At 36.6% G+C, this 18,446-nt stretch overlaps 2 protein-coding genes across 4 annotated transcripts in view; one reads left to right on the forward strand and one right to left on the reverse strand.

The window, feature by feature from the left end:
- INO80 (INO80 complex ATPase subunit) overlaps positions 1 to 18,446 on the reverse strand; it is a 133,887-nt gene that overhangs the window by 73,346 nt on the left and 42,095 nt on the right. For all 3 annotated transcript variants that reach the window (XM_057721738.1, XM_057721740.1, XM_057721739.1), the window contains exons 8-16: positions 15,017 to 15,070; positions 13,871 to 14,074; positions 11,315 to 11,510; positions 10,358 to 10,425; positions 8,686 to 8,895; positions 8,112 to 8,192; positions 7,147 to 7,242; positions 1,339 to 1,398; positions 783 to 925 (exon numbers count right to left, since the gene is read on the reverse strand). In XM_057721738.1, coding sequence (XP_057577721.1) covers positions 783 to 925; positions 1,339 to 1,398; positions 7,147 to 7,242; positions 8,112 to 8,192; positions 8,686 to 8,895; positions 10,358 to 10,425; positions 11,315 to 11,510; positions 13,871 to 14,074; positions 15,017 to 15,070 — 1,112 coding nt within the window. The remainder of the gene's footprint in view (positions 1 to 782; positions 926 to 1,338; positions 1,399 to 7,146; positions 7,243 to 8,111; positions 8,193 to 8,685; positions 8,896 to 10,357; positions 10,426 to 11,314; positions 11,511 to 13,870; positions 14,075 to 15,016; positions 15,071 to 18,446) is intronic.
- LOC130845090 (translation machinery-associated protein 7) lies at positions 3,559 to 3,985 on the forward strand. The gene has a single exon (XM_057721742.1). The coding sequence runs from the start codon at positions 3,624 to 3,626 to the stop codon at positions 3,816 to 3,818; it is 195 nt and encodes a 64-aa protein (XP_057577725.1). The 5' UTR covers positions 3,559 to 3,623; the 3' UTR covers positions 3,819 to 3,985.

Below are 18,446 nucleotides of genomic sequence, written 5' to 3' on the forward strand. Positions count from 1 at the left end.
AAAATTATTATTCTTATTATTCTATGTGCTTCCAGTATGAGTTTGGAGGGAGCAATGGAGAAAGAGAAAGGGTGTGAGAAGAAAATGTGAAGTGAGTCTACTGCTTCTGACCACAAACATGCCCTACTTCAAAAGAGTAAAATATGAACTAATGCTCTTCAGAGGATGGAAAGTTCCATGGAAAATACCATCCTGCCAGTTAGCATGGACTTCTAGGAAAGTACTACAGGCTCACTAAGAGTTAATAAAAATCCATCGAACCCAAGGTTTAATACCACTGAGTAACACTTCATAGCCAAGCACTTATTTACTACTCAGTTTGGGAACTTAAAAGTATTAGAACATCTTAAACATATAATTTCTAATAAAAGGATTCTTGGGGGTCTAATAAACAATAGAAGCTACAAGCTACATAATGTAACATTCTATTTCCTACTAAGACCTCCTGTCTAAAACAATCCCTGAAGCAAAAGGCAGACAACTCCTCCTGCACAGAAAACTTCCTTGAAGAACAAAAATTGGTTAAAACGCCATAATTATTGAGTAGGGAGAAAGAAGTTGAGAAAAATCCTTATACTCTAAACATAAATATTTATATTCTATGAAAATGCAAAAGAGAATTATGCCTTCTGGTCAGATACATGGTTTACGCAGAGACCGTACTATACCATGTTTTGAAATTGCTCTGATCTTCATTCACATTGTGTGTGTGTATCATACACACATATCTATATATCTATATATCCTCAGTCCACAGACTTTATTTCTACTACTCATGTTACCTGGAACTACTCTTGAGCGCCTGAGCCTCGTCCAACACCATGTACTGCCACTTGACTCGCTGGAAATACTTTACATCCTGCACCACCAGCTGGTAACTGGTGATAACCACATGGAAGGGGGCGTCCTGAGTGTAGAGGGTCTTCTGTAAATACAAACAATTCATAATAAGACAATGAGGAATGGATTGTATTTTCTAAGGCCAAGAAGTTTAAGATAGCTCTAAAGATAACGCTTCTCCAATGTAGGAGGTATGCAGTGAATTAAAGCTTAACTGTTTGTTTAAAGTAGTTACCTTAACTACAAATCTTGTTAAAAAGTAGTCTTCAGCTTATTAAAGAAAAATGTTCTTACTTAATCCTGGACTTCAAGTCCAGCTGACTGTCTATAACAGGAAAAACAATGTAAAAGGAAAAAAGTACACTTGCCTAGTGTCCAGAAACATATAAGATTTTATGTAAGAGAAATTACTCAAATCAACTGGAGAAATAATGACTGCATATATGTGTGAATATGTATGTGTGTGTGTGCATGCGCGTACAGTAAGCTGAAAGTTACCTGACTCCAGAACCTCCTGATAACTTTTCTATCATGAGGATTTCCCCAATATGGTAGCACCTAGAAAAAGGACCAATATACAGATTATTTCCTAGTGATAATCTTAAAAGTATTGTCACAAATACGTTATTCAGAATGATTTTTTAAAAACCTAATAGAATGAATATAGGCATTCCTCTTCTGTCACTGCCGCACTAGGTGCTAGATTAGCACTCCTCCTACTAACCAAGTTAAAACACAAATACAAAACATTTGCTTGAAGGCATCAGAGAGCTACTGAGGCAGTGGAGAATTACAGAGCCCAGATCTAGAAGAGAGAGGAAAGCCTGGCATCTGGTACACACTCCCTCTGAGGGTGCTGATCCTTCCCAAAAGTTCTAGTTGAGAGGCTAAGAACCTGAGAAGTTGTTTTTTGTTTTTGTTTGTATTTTTTTAAAAGAGACACAGGACCCACAAAACAAAAACTAGTTCAAGGAGGAGGGATTCTGATAACCACCCACTTCCTTGGCCTTAAGTTGGGAATCAAAAGATATACACACACTGGTAGTAAAGGTAAACTATGTATACACTTGCTTTATCAGGTATTGAGTCCTGGCTTCATATCACCTCAATTCCTGACTAGATTAAGGGGGCTTTGGATTATCAGTGCCCCAGAAAAGAAATTACTATAGGCAAAAAAATCCACAACAAAACTCCAAATACACATTAATCTTCTCTCAGAAAGAAGAAAACAGTATCTAGAGCTCACAATTATCTCTAGAATTTTTCCTATACAATGCCTGGGATTAAAACAAAAACAAAAACATCAGATATATGGAAAGACTAGACCACATAACTGAAAACCAACATGAAAAATAGATAAAAGAAACAAACCCACATAGATCTAGTTAATGAAAATTTTAGAAACAGACTTTTTAAAAGATGCTAGTTTGTTCACAGAATTAAAAGGCAAGGTTGAGAATTTCAGTGGTATACCAGAAACTATAAAAGAATTAAAGGCAATTTTTAGAACTGAAAAAATATAATAACTAAAATTAAGAATTCAATGATGGGTTTAACAGCAGATAGAAGCGGCTGCAAAGAAAATTAGTGAACGAGAAGAGAGGTCAGAAGGAAATATCCAGGGACTTCCGTAGTGGCACAGTGGTTAAGAATCCACCTGCCAATGCAGGGGAAATGGGTTCGATCTCTGGGCCAGGAAGATGCCACATGCCACAGAGCAACTAAGCCCATGCATCACAACTTCTGAGCCTGTGCACTGGAGCCCACAAACCACAACTACTGAGCCCAAGCGCTGCAATCACTGAAGCCAATGCACCTAGAGCCCATGCTCAAGAGAAGCCACCACAATAAGAAGCCCATGCACTGCAACAAAGAGTAGCCCTTGCTCGCCGCAACTAGAGAAAGCCCTTGCATAACAAGGACCCAACGCAGCCAAAAATAAATAAATAAATAAATAAACAATTTTTTAAAAAGTGCTTCTTGAATCCACAGCTTGATGACATTCATTCTTTTGAAAAAACTCAGCCAGATGGAAGCACAAATATGCAGGAAGGAAAGAAGATCAAATGGGCAATGAATATATGAGTAATATGAATAAATCTAAGTTTTAAATATATAAATAATAAAATGTCTTCTGGGGTTTAAAATATAAAATATACACAAAAACAACAGCACATTAAGTCTAGAGAAGGAGGGGGGTGTAATTACAGTATTATGTTAAGGTCTCTGTACTATGTGGAAAGTATTAACAAAATTAACTTATATTACTTTTGAAAAAGTTAAGGATGCATGTTGTATTTTCCTGGGTATTTACCAAATAACAGAATGAATATACAATAAGCAAGTTTAAAAAGGGAAAAAAAAAGTGATAAAATCGAACCAATCCAAAAGGACTCAAAAGGGGAAAAAAAAAAGGAACACTGAACAGGTGAAAGAAGTAGAAAGCAAAGAACAGATTTAAAAGCAATATATCAATAATTACATTAAAAGTAAGCACAGATATTCCAAATAAAAGGCAAGAAATACAGCTTAAAAGTAAAAAGAAGAAAAAGATACCATGCAAACACCAAAGAAAAGAGAGCTTTTTAATATCAGAGAAAACAGATTTCAAGGCAAAGGCTTAAAGAAGGAATTTCATAATAAAAGGTCCATTCACCAGGGAGATAAAATTATAAATCTGTGAACCAGGAGCCAATCAGCGGGCCCGCGCGGAGGTATAGGCGGGGGTGGGACGGGGAGCTCCGCTTCCGGTGGCCGGGTTTGGGGAAGGGGCGGCAGTCGCCATGTCGGGCCGCGAAGGTGGCAAGAAGAAGCCCCTGAAGCAGCCCAAGAAGCAAGCCAAGGAGATGGATGAGGAAGATAAGGCATTCAAGCAGAAACAGAAGGAGGAGCAAAAAAAACTCGAGGAGCTAAAAGCGAAGGCCGCGGGGAAAGGCCCCCTGGCCACAGGTGGAATTAAGAAATCTGGCAAAAAGTAAGCTGTTCCCTATGCCTGAGGCAATGATGATCCTTAACTCCATTCCTGTTTAAACATCTGGATTCCCTGCCATAACATCTGTTGCCACCTATAGCTAGAATGAAGTGTTGTGTTGAAACCTATTGTACATTTAAGAATAAACTTTTGTAAAAAAAAAAAAAAACCAAATTATAAATCTGTATACATTTCACAGCCTCAAAGCAAAAACAGACAGAAGAAAACAGAGATGGATAAATCCATAATTGTTGTAAATACTAACACATCTCTTTCAGTCAGTAATAGGACAGGCAGACAAAAAAATCAATAAAGACACAGAAGAGCTGAGCAAACTTGACCTAATCAACATATATACAACACTGTACTCAACAAGTGCAGAATAACTATTATTTTCAAACACACAGGACATTTACAAAAACTGACCATATGCTGGGTCATGAAAGCAAAGCTCAACAAATTTTAAAGGATTAAAATAATAAAAAGCATCTTTTCTTACCAGTGGATTTAAGCTATAAATAACAAAAAGATAACTAGAAAATCATCTTTTGTTAAGAGAGTAAAAACAACACTTTTAAATAGCCCATGAATCATATAAGAACTTGCAGTAGAAGCTAGAAAGTATTTTGAATTGTAAGATACTGAAAACGTGACACATCAAACCTTTGGATGGCTTATAGTCATGCTTCGGACACCCTTAAATAAACATTAGAAAAAGCTGAAAATCAACAATGTGAGCTCCATCTCAAGATGACAGAAAAAGAAAAAAGTTTACAAAAAAGTAAACAAGAATAATAAAAGAGCAGAAATAAATGAAATAGAAAACATACAGACTAGCCAATTTCAGGAATGAAAAGTGGTACATTAACTAGAGAAAAAAATGTAAATCTTATTTCATGAGGAAAAGGAGGAGGTCAGAGGCACTAATCATACTAGAACAATAAAATGAGTGTTACTCAGACACCTATCAAATAAAATGAGCTTTCAGATGTTATCAACATAGACCTAAATATCTTTTGAATGTAACCAGACTATACACCTGAGCAGAGTCTACTTCTAACTATGTTCTGCAGGGAAGTGAACACATTTGTGACAATATAAAGGACTAATGGTAATAGAAACAATGAATCAACAGAGCGGGGGTCATCAAACTTTTTCTATAAATGGCCAGATAGTAAGTAATTTTGGCTTTGTAGGCCTCACGGTCTTTGCCACAACTACTCAACTCTGCTGTTGTACTATGAATGCAGCCATAAATAATAAATAATCAAAGGTGTGGCTGTATTCCAGTACACATGTATTTAAATTTCATATACCATTTGCTACAAAATATTGTTCTTTTGTAATCAACAATTTAAAAAAGTAAAAACTATTCTTAGCTCACAAGCTGTACAAAAGAACAGCTTATTCCTCAATAACTTAAATACAGAGTGACTTAGCAATTCTACTCTTAGGTATATACCCAAAACAGAAAACAGGAGAGGTGTTCAAACAAAAACATGTACATGAATGTTTATAGCAGCACTATTAATAATAGACAAAAGGAAGAAACCACCAAAATATCATCAACCAATGAATGGATAAACAAAATACAGTATATCAAGACAATGAAATATTATTCACTATAATATTACAATAGTATATGTTATAATATTATGACTGAAATATTACTGAGTCATAAAAAGGAATGAAGTTACAACAAGTTCATGTTACAACATGATGAACCTTGAAAAAGCTGCTAAGTGGAAAGAAGCTGCTAGACATAAAAGGCCACATTCCAGGTATACAAAATATTCAGAATAAGCAAATCCACAGAGATATAAAGCAGATTTTTGGTAGCCAGGGGCTACAGGGAAAGGGAAATAGGGAGTGACTGCTTAATGGGAAGGAGATTTCTGTTTGGTATGATGATAAAATTCTGCAACAAGACAGCAGTGATTATTGTACCACATGGTAAATGTACTTAATACTACTGAACTGTATACTTTCAATTGGCCCACAGGCCATATTTTACTGACCCCTAAACTAGAGCTTCAAAATGAAGCTCAACTTACAAATGAAAACTCAGTTTCAGGGATGGGTATAAAGTCAAAAGGAGAGGTACCAGTGACGTAAGTAGTACTACATTGCCATCTATTGGCCAGTGAAGGAAATACTGAAAACTTTGGTGGTTTGGAAGAAAATTTTAAGACTTAATTTTTCAACCTCCTAATTGTTTGACATGTACTAAACAACAATAACAAAAAATAACAACAACAACAACAAAAAAGAAGAAAAAAGATGAGGGGCTCCATATCCAAAGTGAAAACACTCTAGAGAATATATTCAACAAATTGCCTTAGAATGATCTCACCTCCTTAGAAAGTTAAGAATGAGTTGGCCAAGCTAAAAGCCATACATCTAAGGTGCCTTGTAAACAGGTCCCAAGTCTATTAATTCAGCTACAAAAGTGGGGCCACAGAAACAAAGGTGCCCCAAAGTAGAATATCCCAGACATGTCCCTATTCTTTACAAAGTATAAGCCAGAAAAACACCTCCCATGCCCTCTTAAATTGCATGGAACCCATGATTATTATGGAGATAATCTTGGGATCAGAGATCATGCCAATATCTCTTTGATACATAATCTTCATATAATCCTCCTTACCTTCATTATCATTATATTTCAGGGACAAAACAAATATTTACCTCATTTCCTTCTTTTTACTTGCAAATAATATAATACATTCTATCCATTCTGTCTTACATTCCAACAACTCTGCGTAATTAAAACCCTGTTTAAATCTTGTCCATACTTGATGCAACATATTTCCCTGCTGATCACTTCCTACCTCAATCTCAATTCTTTTCCCCTGAATTAGTTAAAATTAACTTTCACATTATCTACCTTAGACATTATAATCTGGACCAAGACTGAAGAGCTGGCTTTGGAGTGTTAACAAAATTGATTATGAATAAACTGGGGAGGGGGTGGGGGGGGTGGACAACAATCCCATAAATTATAGTACACATACCTTGATTTATCAAAACCTACATTAACCCAGCAAGGTAGATATTTTCTATTATGTCAGTACAACCAAGAGCTACAATTAACATGGCCAATGCAGCAAATCACTCAAACTGGACTCTCGCTTTCTCATAAAACATAAGGGTGTAATATGCTCTCTTATTGTTCTCATCAGTAACTTTGATAGGAAATGTATGCAAGGTTATTTTGAAAAAAAAAAACACAAGAAATTTTAAAAGCTTTTATGAGCAATTAAGTAAGTACGGCAGCAAAAAAAAGGAGTCAGAGAGTTTATTTTAAGAAGGAAGAGAATTTTGTTGATTTTTACCTTAAATTTAGGAACAAATCTAGTAAACTCCTGGTGCCAATTGTTAAGTGTAGAAGCAGGTGAAATTATTAAGAAAGGTCCCCAAATGTTCTCTCTCTGAAACAGAAAAACTGGGTCAGCCAACTGCAAGAAAACTGAAGAGATTTAATTCAAAATTATAATTAATGACAAGAGGAGTTTAAGAATAGGAGATGCATTATAATGAGAAATGGTTCCTATCTCCCATGCCTGTACACTCAATAATAATATTCTATGTTAAGAAAAATAATATTCTATCTTAATAATAACACAGGCAAGGAAGTTGCTCATATATACCTTGAGAAAAAAATACCAAGCAAGTACTCCCCTACCGCCCCCACCTCTTAAAGGTCCTAATGTTTATCATTCACAAAGCAGTTATGACATACTGACTTGTAAGTGTTGCTTTTCCTTATTCTACATGATCACAACTATTTTACTATTATTTAATTGGTATAGAGCTTTCTGCTTTTTTCAAAATGCTTTCTCACATTTCTTCTCATTTAATTCTCACAAAATTCCTATAAGGTAGATATTATCCCCACTTTGCCAAACTTAAGAGAGTTAAAGTGAAGTCAGGTCAAAAGAGGCTAAGTGAACTGTCCAAGTTTACACTGCTAGTAAGCACAGAGCTGAGTTGTGAAACCAGGTCTTCTGATCTAACTAACTACAGTGCTTCTGCCACTACACTGGTGGTTCTCAACAGAAGTGGGAGATGGGGAATGAAAACACGTGTGCTCAAAAACTGTCCTAGTCTTCTTGAAAACCAGAATGTGTCACCACACTGTGCCACCTCGTAAAGGCCTTTAAGGCAAGGAGCAAGTCCCATTATCTTGGTATGCTACATACAGAATCTAGCGTAGTGCTTGATAATGGCTGATTCTCAATAGAAAACGACCCTAGGATCAAGACAAAGGAATAAGAAAAGACTGTATGCATCTACCCACCTCAGCCAGATGAGCCAGAAGAGCAATGCTCTGTACTGTTTTACCAAGGCCCATTTCATCTGCAAGAATGCCATTAATACCCTGGAAAAAAAATACACATAGTCAACACCCCTCACATTGCATTACACAGGGTTCAACTTACTGCCAAAAAGAACTACCCAAAATGCCAGACTGTTCAAATGAAAGTGACTAGAGATACCCAGCTTCAGCACTATTACTAGCTACTGTAATGATTCCTTTCGACAATTCCACAGCTACAACTCTAAATCATGATACATGAGACAAACAAACCAAAGCCAATTTTTTAGCTCATCTAATCCAGGTATAAAAGCAATCAGGTTTATTACTAAGACCACTTAAGACAAACTTTATATCTGATATAAATATTCCCCAATAAAATCTCCAGGTTAGAAATACAGAGACAATTTTCTGATTCTTGTCAAACGATAAAGCTTTTTAAAAAGGATGAAATTGAAAACATTATCTTGTGCTCATTTTACAATACACTGTACCAACAACTTCAGGAAAACAGATAAACAAAACAGAGTGGGTAGGATATAGTTCTAAAATTCACCTGTTCATAGAGGTTTGCCAACCAATTCATGCCTTTCAGCTGATAACCTTTTAATTTGCCATTAAAAATTGTAGGCTGTGGAATATCCTCACCAGCCCGGATTGATGGGTTTGCCAGGCTATAACTCTCCCCAAACCCAGTGCCAGACTTGTTTGCTGCCCGTAGGGCAGCTGCTCGACTTTCTTTTGCATCTTCATCGAATGACCTTGTCTAGAAAATAAAAATATATTAGAAGAAAAATATAAGAGGAAAATAATTAAATTCAAATAAAATTCGTAATGCCAATATATCTATCCTGTGCTGGTTAGAACAAATTTTCATAATATAATGTAATATATCATATTACATATAAAGCATAATACAGTTGACTCTCAAACAACATGGGTTTGAACTGTGTGGGTCAACCGATAATGCGAATTTTTTCACTACATGTGTACAAGAGTACTATGTGATCCTGCAGTTGGCTGAATCTGTGGATGTGGATCCACAGACGTGGAGGGCTGACTTTAAAGTTATACAAACATTTCTGACTGCAGGGTGGATCGGCATCCCTAACTCCCGGAGTTACTCAAGGGTCAACTGTACATTAAAGTATATTACTAAAATTTTTTAATTAATTTAACAATTATAGTACTTCCTAGGTGGCACAGTGGTTTAGAATCCGCCTGCCAATGCAGGGGACACAGGTTCGATCCCTACCCCAGGAAGATACCACATGCCACAGAGCAACTAAGCCTGTGCACCACAACTATTGAGCCTGTGCTCTAAGAGCTTGTGTGCCACAACTATTGAGCCCTTGTGCTGCAACTACTGAAGCCCACACGCCTACAGCCCGTGCTCCACAACGAGAAGCCACCACAATGAGGAGCCCAAGCACCACAATGAAGAGTAGCCCTCACTTGACACAACTAGAGAAAGCCCATGTGCAGCAACGAAGACCAAAAGCAGCCACTATTTAATAAAATAAATTTATTAAAACAAGCAATTATATTGAGAATACACTTTTGATAGACACTAACCCATATTACACAATTACTTGCTTCATCAATGAATTTATGAAGGATTTGATATAAAATTTGTTTGATTGGTTGGGGTTGGTAAAGAATAGGTTGAATTTGTCTCTAACTTTGACTTGGACCCTGTCAAAGTTACACAGGAGCTCCTATGCAGTATATTAAACTGTGTTTTCTTTACTTAATTCGATCTAACTGCAGTTTCTTTCTGATTTCACTAAACGTCACTATATCATTAATAAGCAAGTTATTACTAAGGTGAAGGAAGGTGCTAACCTAGCAGTTTTAACACATGATATCAATTTCTTAACAAGCTACAGTGTGGTCTTTTTGGCTAAACAACCATGATGCTCTTCATTCTGTATGACCATGATTACCAGGGAGGACAAAAGAAAAAAAAAAACAGACACAGTCTTAGCTTCAATCGACACATTCTTAAGGCTTAAACAAGTGAATGCTCATTTCCTATCTTTCCTCAAGTATCCCTACTATTATTCTACAGTAAACAGAGACACAACCCCACCCAATGCATTCACATATACACATACACATTCATCAATGTTTTTAATTGAAAATATGATTAAGATGAAAGGAAGATCACCTAAGTAAAAGGTTGTAAGGGTATTTCCAGGACCCAACAGTTCATTTTTAAGACTCACCCGAGCCTGATGAATATGGTAAGCATTTTCAGCATTCTTCAGAGCCTGGGCTTTGAAATGGTTACTATCTGAAAAGGGAAAAGTGGAGATTATAACACCTCATTAACTGATCTCCTTCAAGGAACAATTTACACTAGCATATGTGGATCCCCAACTCCCACATTCTAGGTATCCCTAAATTCACAGGGGGTGAGGGGGAAGAAAGGCTCAAATTACTGAACAGAGGTAAGGACCTGGAAGTGGCAATGGAGGCAGAGGGCTGCCATGGTGTCTAGGAGCCAAAGCCAGATTATAAAAGCCACTAGGATACTGAGTTCCAATCTCCCAATCCTGTGTTTCTTGCACGAAGCAACGCCAAAGCGGGGAAAAGCAAGACAATAAGGATTCAAAATTGTCATATATTTATACTGGGTAAAACTATTCCAAAAGAAGAAACAGAGAATGTGTAAATCCCAAATATATCTGAAGCACTCTCATTTTCTCTTATTCTTATCCAACATGATCTTGACCACTATTCTCTGAACTTCCTCTCAAACTTTACCCCAATTCCTTCCCCTCCATGTGGTCATAAAAATACCAAAACAGTCTCTTATCATGATCACTCACATAACCAAGAATCCTGTTACGTGAGAGATGATTTTCTCTACTTAGATATGCTCTCTGAATTCTTCTGATACAATTTACTTCTACTGACAGATCAAAACACAAAATATTCCCAAATTTGCAAGATCATATGACCACAACCTTTCCTTCTCAAATTCTTTAACAGAAGTTTTTTTTATATGCTTATTTTACAGAAACACTCACGCTTTTCCTACTCCAATAAAATACATCCCCCTTTTAATCAGTATTACCTACCAATCAAGACAAAACTTGCAAGAATTAATAATGCGTATGACCTGAGATAAGAAAAAATTGGGGACATCTCCTTCCTCTAACTCCTGATTCAGGACTCACCATAATCCTCTTGTGTGATGTTAACTACCACCCCTCCGCCAATGTCAATCTGTCTCTGTGTAGAACTATCTTCCAGTTTCCTTAAGATTTCTTCCTGGATCCCATCGTGTCCCATGTCTCGTTTGCGACTCATGAAATGGGCATACAACTCTGTCTGGGTGATTAGAAAGTTCAGTTTTCGCTGTTGTCTCTTGGCCTAAAGGGGAAAAAAGTTGAAAGTGATATGAGTCACATCACCAGTCACATACAAGGGTAGTCAACAGAATTCACTAAACCTATACATAGTTTGCAAACAATTCCTTTACAAATTCTTTACCTTTAGAAAGGTAAAAACTAAGTCAGTGGTAGTAAAAGCAAAGAGTAATCTTCATTTATAGCCTAATAATAACCTATGTTTTGCTCTCCTTTACAAAATAAAATCTTTTTTCCACTAGGCTTCTGTCTAAAATGCTTATGTCTTTACTATATTACTTTTCGTTAGTGGCACTGAGATACCAACTAAATTCAAACAACATATTTTACTTAATAACTTGGGTGATAAATACGTGTGTACAGCTTTATTATTTTTTAAAAACATAAATGTGTCCAAAACTCTTCTTTAACACCAAAAGTCAAAATAAGTCACAAAGAGCTATAAATTATTCTGAAAGTCAATACAGCAGGTATCTGAGAATAAGAAGCCCAAGAAAAAAAACGCTCCTCAAAACAGCCTATTGTCCATCTGTGATGATAGCTACAAAACATGAATATAGACCAAATACAAAATCACAAACACATATACTTTTTAAAAAAATATGAGAAAGCTAAATTCAAAGTGCCTCTAAAATAACCTAGTAAGGAAAATAATCATAATGTCAGTAAAAATCACTCTTCAAGATAAACAATAAAATGAGTAAGAAAATGATCCAAAAGACTGAATTACATGAAATACAATACACATAACAAATACAAGATGAAAGAGTCATTATTTTGCATGAACTATTTTATAATAAAATTCATGTGAGGTATACTTGATTTATCCTTGATCCACCTCCACAAAAGAAAAACAACAATAAAATAAGGGACATGGCCAAGGAAGGACATAAGTCCCAAAGCATGCTACACGAAACTAGACTTTCTCCTTTAGGTTTTATAACATGTTAGCCAGATTCAGATTAGAAAAAAAACCTGAGAATTTGAGAGAAAACTGATTTATTTTCATAAAGGATACGGATGTTCATGTTCTAAAGCTAAAGTACTGTCAAGAAAACTTTTCTAGGGTCTTCCCTGATGGTCCACTGGTTAAGACTCCGTGCTTCCACTGCAGGGGGTGTGGGTTTGATCACTGGTCAGAGAACTAAGACCCCACACACCATGTGGTGCAGCCAAAAATTAAAAAAAAAAACAAAAACAAAAAAGAAAGAAAACCTTTCTAAATTAAAACAAAAATGTAACTCTTCCTTTAATCTTAAGGAAGTCAACAACTATGTGTTTAAATAAAGAAGGCAAATTAAGGGAACAAGGACTCATCAAAAATGTATCACTTCAAAAATTCAGAGAAAAAGACATGTAAGTCAACATAATCACAGGTGAAACTCTCATCAGTTAGCTATCAACACAATTGAGAGAATGTCTCACAAATCTAGATCATAAGCCAAGTCATTTTCAAAACTTCAAGATCTGTGACTAACAAAAATGCCTCAGTCAGCAAATGTTTCCAATAGCATTAAAAGTTTACTCACTCAATAATAATACATCTATTTTCCATGCAAAGATACAAGTCACCCAGCAACTTAAGAGAACTGTGCAAAATCCATATTCCCCTTCAAAGGCATGAGACAGGAGGGAAGACCAAAAACTCAAGAGTCTCCATAGCTCTGCTTTGACAGGAGTACTACCTACACTTGAAAGAAAATGTCCAATCCTCTGATTCCTTTCCTTCTCTGGACCTCAACTTTCCTTCCACTCATCCCAATGGGTTTACCAATGGCAACACAATGACTTTGTTCTCTCAAGCTCTCCTTCTGCCTTCCTGAATAATATGCTCAAGTGATAGCAAGCACAGCAAGAGAACTGACTGCAAGTTAAAACAGAAAAGTAGGCACATGCATCGGGGGGTGGGGGGGTGTTCCTCAGAAAACTGAGTTAGTTGTCCGTTGTCCCTATCTGGCCCCAAATTCCTAAATTTGGCAACCAGCCCTGATCGTCCAACAAATCAAAATTACAGCCAGCATTTGGAACCAAGCCAAGATAATCTATAAGCTGTTTTCTTTTTCTTTCGCTCATTCTTTTTTTTTCAGGTGGGAAGGGTGTCCTCCAGAAATATACAAAAGAATAAGGCTACAAAAAAGAGAGGAAATGAGCACAGAAGAGCAGTGAAGGCCAGGGAGAGGGCATTACTAAAAGAATAAAAACAGAACTGATTTCCTGAACTAAAACTACTGTCCTTAAAGTTATGTCTTAAAATATTTTTTCAATGATTTCACTGGCTAGATTTATAACTTATGAAATGCAAACCAGTCTCAATATGGCTGCAGCAATTATGGTTTTCAAAATTTCATGCTATTATTGCCCTACCTCCCGCATTTCTTCGTCCAACTTCCGCTGCTCCAAGGCTTCCTTCTCTGCACGTTTGCGGTGTTCCTTCTCCACCTTCTCATACTTCTTCCAGTATAGAAGCATTTCCTTGGTGAGGCGGCGAGCACGAGGTAAGGTCTCCTTACAGTTTTTCTGGGCCTGCAAAGCGGCTCGACGCACCTCCTTCATGCATTGGTGGGCGAGCTGCAGATGACAACGTTATCACAATGGAGGAAGACGCAACACCAGGGCCAGTTCTCCCTGGACTCTGAACCACAGCATCACTCAACCTGTTCAGCGTATACAGTCCTTCTATGGCCACAACTCTTTCTCCCTGCATATGATTAACATCCCTATACAGTACTGTGAGCCATTCCCAGACCAGAAAGTAATATCAGGGATGAGAAATGTACAGACTATTGCCTTAGAAAATGAAAAAAAAGTATAATAACTTAAGATGTTCTGGGAAGTTTTGAAGTATTATCACACACATTAATAATAAGAGCTGTTGGGAATTCCCTGTTGATTGAGTGTTAGGACTCTGCGCTCTCACTGCCAAGGTCCCAGAGGTTCAATTCCTGGTCAGGGAACTAAAATCCCACAAGCTGTGTGGCAGGCCAAAAAAATAAAAAAACAAAATAGTCGTCAGTGTTTATTATATGCTAGGCACCATTCTAAACTTAACATATATTAAACTAACTCATTCTCCACAAAAACCTTATGAATTGGTATTTTATATATAGATGAGGAAATAAGGATGAGTAACTAGCCTAGGGAAACACAACTTGTAAGGTTACCTCATCTAATACTTACAACATTCAAAGAAAGTTGTGTTAATTCCCTCTAAAGGAATGTATTAATACCATCATTTCTTAGATGAAGAGACTGAGCACAGGATGATTCCATGATTTGCCCAAGGAATTAAGAGTGGGCTATGGTCTTACCAAAAAAAGGTTTGAAAACCAGAAATGCGAGGAAGAGCAATTTTATTTATAAAATACATTGAGAACATTTTAAAACTCTCTTAAGTACTATTAGATTAATTATCCATAGGTCACAAGAGACAAGAGCAGAAACCATAGATCTAAATAACAAGAACACATTCCAGCAAAACATTAAATGGGAAATATAAAACTATAATCTTACCTTGCGGCTATTGGTGAGAAACAGGTTACGAGCTGAAGCTTTCTGCTTGTTGGCCTAAAACATTTAAAAACAATACTTCATTTAGGATTCCTTTTTGAAATAAGATTGTGTAGACTGGCACTATACTTTACTGATCTCCTCGAAGATTAAAAAACAAAATGTCAAACCAAGCATATTAAAAATATTACTTCTAAGAGTCATCCAAATGTGCCAACTCATAACCACACATAAAGCTCCTAAAGCCCCATTAAAAAGAATTAGCTGGTGCTGTGTCTGCCTTAAATCGAGTCTTCTGTATCCTGGAAAGAATTTAAGGCTTGAAGTGAACTAGGAAAATGTAACAACATACCCTAATCCTGGCACCACCCTGATTAGAATACTGCTTTCTGGGGCCAATCCGCAAAGAAGCTGAGACAGCAGGGCACTCAGACACAGAAATCATCAGGAGAAAGGTAAACTAGCCTCTCAGTTTGTGATTCTAGCCCTACCTCCAGCCAAGGCAAACCCACTGCCACTATTACTTAATTTCTGCCACCACTTAACCTCATCTTCTTCAATAAAAATTCCAAGGCAAACCTAACACAAGATGACTCAGCAGCCCACAACCAAGTCTCAATCTGCTTATTATGTCTTCCACTTCAGCTGGAAAAACAAAACAAACAAACAAAAAACTAGCTTCAATAAAGAAACCTGATTTCCCATGATGGTCCATTTATTTGCTGTGGGAAAGATGAGGCTGAAATGAGTGGCTCTCTGACTATTAAAGAGCTCTCACCCTGACTGTAATGAATTGGGAGATTGGGATACCAGATAGTACACCCTAAATATATGCAGTTTATTGTATGTTAACTATATCTCAATAAAAGTTCTTAAAAAAAATTAAAAAATAAAGTGCTAAAAAAAATTAATTAATTAAAAAAAAAAAAAAAAGAAACAATGGGTTCAAAGTTATTCAAAGGGCCTGAAAGCCAATTCTATAATAATCCCACCTCAGATTGTCTAATTAAGGGAATTTTCAGGACTTTTATCAAAAACTTTCTCTAATTCTAAAGCAGCTATAGCCACTTTAAAGATAAAAACCTCAAAATATTCCCACTGAATTACTTATCATCAAAAGGGTGTCATCTGAAGCCCCTTGACCAGGTATGAAACAAATTTTTCTGTAACTTTTCCCATTAAGAATGTTCACACAAGGTCAACAGGCACATGAAAAGATGTTCAGTGTCACTAACCATCAGAGAAATGCAAATCAAAAGAAAAATAAGATATTACCTCACACCTGTCAGAATGGCTACCATCAAGAGGACCACAAATGACAAATGTGGGAGACAATGTGGAGAAAGGGAACCCTAACACACTGTTGGTGGAAATGTAAATTGGTGCAGCCACTATGGAAAACAGTATGGAGATTCCTCAAAAAACTAAAAGTAGGGCTTCCTAGGTGGTGCAGTAGTTTAAGAATCCGCCTGCCAATGCAGGGTACACGGGTTTGATCCCCACTCCAGGAAAATCCCACATGCCAGGGAGCAACTAAGCCCGTGTGCCACAACTATTGAGCCTGCGCCTTAGAGCCCGTGAGCCACAACTATTGAGCCCATGTGCCGCAACTACTGAAGCCCATGTGCCTAGAGCCCATGCTCTGCAACAAGAGAAGCCACAGCAATGAGGAGCCCGCGCACCACAATGAATAGCAGCCCCTACTCGCCACAACCAGAGAAAGCCCGTGTGTAGCAATGAAAACCCAACAAAGCCAATTAAATAAATAAATAAATAAATAAATAAATAAATAAATAAAGTATCACACAAGAGAAGAATACACCTTACATTAAAAAAAGAAAAAAAAAAAAAAAGTAAAAGTAGAACTAGCATACAGTCTAGCAATTCCACTCCTGCGTATATATTCACAGAAAACAAAAAGAATAATTCAAGAAGATATACACATCCCAGTGTTCAAGACAGCATTGTAACTATTTAAAACAGACAAGATATGGAAGCAATCTAAGTGTCCAACAACAGATGAATGAATAAAGATGTCACATGCGTGCACACATGGAGACACACACACACACACAGAGGAATATTCCTCAGCCATAAAAAAGAATGAAATCCTGCCATTTGCAACAACATGGAAGGACCAAGAGGGTATTATGCTTAGTGAAGTAAGTCAGACAGAGAAAGACAAATACTGTATGTTATCACTTACACGTGGAATCTAAAAAAGAAAACAAACAAATGAATATAACAGACCAGAAACAGTCTCATAGATAATAGAGAACAAACTAGTGGTTACTAGTGGGAAGAGGGGAGAGAGGGAACAAGATACGGGTACGGGATTAATAGGTACAAACTACTATGTATAAAAAATAAATAAGCAACAGGATATATCGTATAGCACAGGGAACTTAGCCAATATTTTATAATAACTTTAAATGGAATATAATGTATAAAAATTATGAATCACTATGTTGTACACCTGAAACTGATATTATAAATCAACTATACCTCAATTGAAAAACAAAAAAAAGAATGCTCAAACATATACTCTCCAGAAATACTTATTAATTGCTACGGGGGAGGGGAAGTAATTGCACATTACAGAAGCACTATCATACTGCGGGATCAAAGCTAATATCACAATATAGGGACAGATGTGTCAAGTGCCTCCTGACGTGATATGTCAAGAAGAACATCTCACTCCTCTAGTAATACTGCCAAAAATGCATAATTCAAATCTAATCACAAGGAAACATCACAGAAACACAGATTCAAAAATATTGTACAAAATGATATACTCTTCAAAATAACAATGTCAAGAAAGATGAAGGCTGAGGAATTGTTTCAGAACAAAGGAGATGAAAGTGACGTAACCATTAAATGCAACATGCAGTCCTAGACTGATTCAGGGATGGGGGAATGCTATAAAGGACAATACTGAAACAACTGATGAAATATGAAAACCAATGGGTCAGATAATAATTTTTAATACTGCACAGTGGTTACGTATGAGATTTCCTTTTCTTCAGAAACACAATTATTAGGATTAAATTTAGCACAAAATCTCAAACTAAACTTCAAAATGAGTGAGAAAAAAAGCAAGCATTTACATGGCAAAAGTAAATGAGGAAAAACAACTGCTAAATATGACTAAAAGATATATGGCAGTTCCTTGCATTATTCTTGCCATATATTTTTTAAATCTTTTTGTTTTGAACTGATTTTATCTGTTTATTTTTCATTGAAGTACAGCTGATTTACAATAATCTATTAGTTTCAGGTGTACAGCATAGTGAGTCAGTATTTTTACAGATTATATACCATTAAAAGTTATTACAGGGACTTCCCTGGCAGCCCAGTGGTTAAGACTCCATATTTCCACTGCAGGGGGCATGGGTCCAATCCTTGGTTGGGGAACTAAGATCCCGCATGCCAT

The sequence above is a fragment of the Hippopotamus amphibius genome, chromosome 2 (assembly GCF_030028045.1).
Source record: "Hippopotamus amphibius kiboko isolate mHipAmp2 chromosome 2, mHipAmp2.hap2, whole genome shotgun sequence".
Lineage (NCBI taxonomy): Eukaryota > Metazoa > Chordata > Mammalia > Artiodactyla > Hippopotamidae > Hippopotamus > Hippopotamus amphibius.

What these genes read in the sequence shown, in the direction of transcription:
- LOC130845090 (XM_057721742.1), top strand. Translation starts at nt 3,624, where the DNA reads ATGTCGGGCCGCGAAGGTGGCAAGAAGAAGCCCCTGAAGCAGCCCAAG.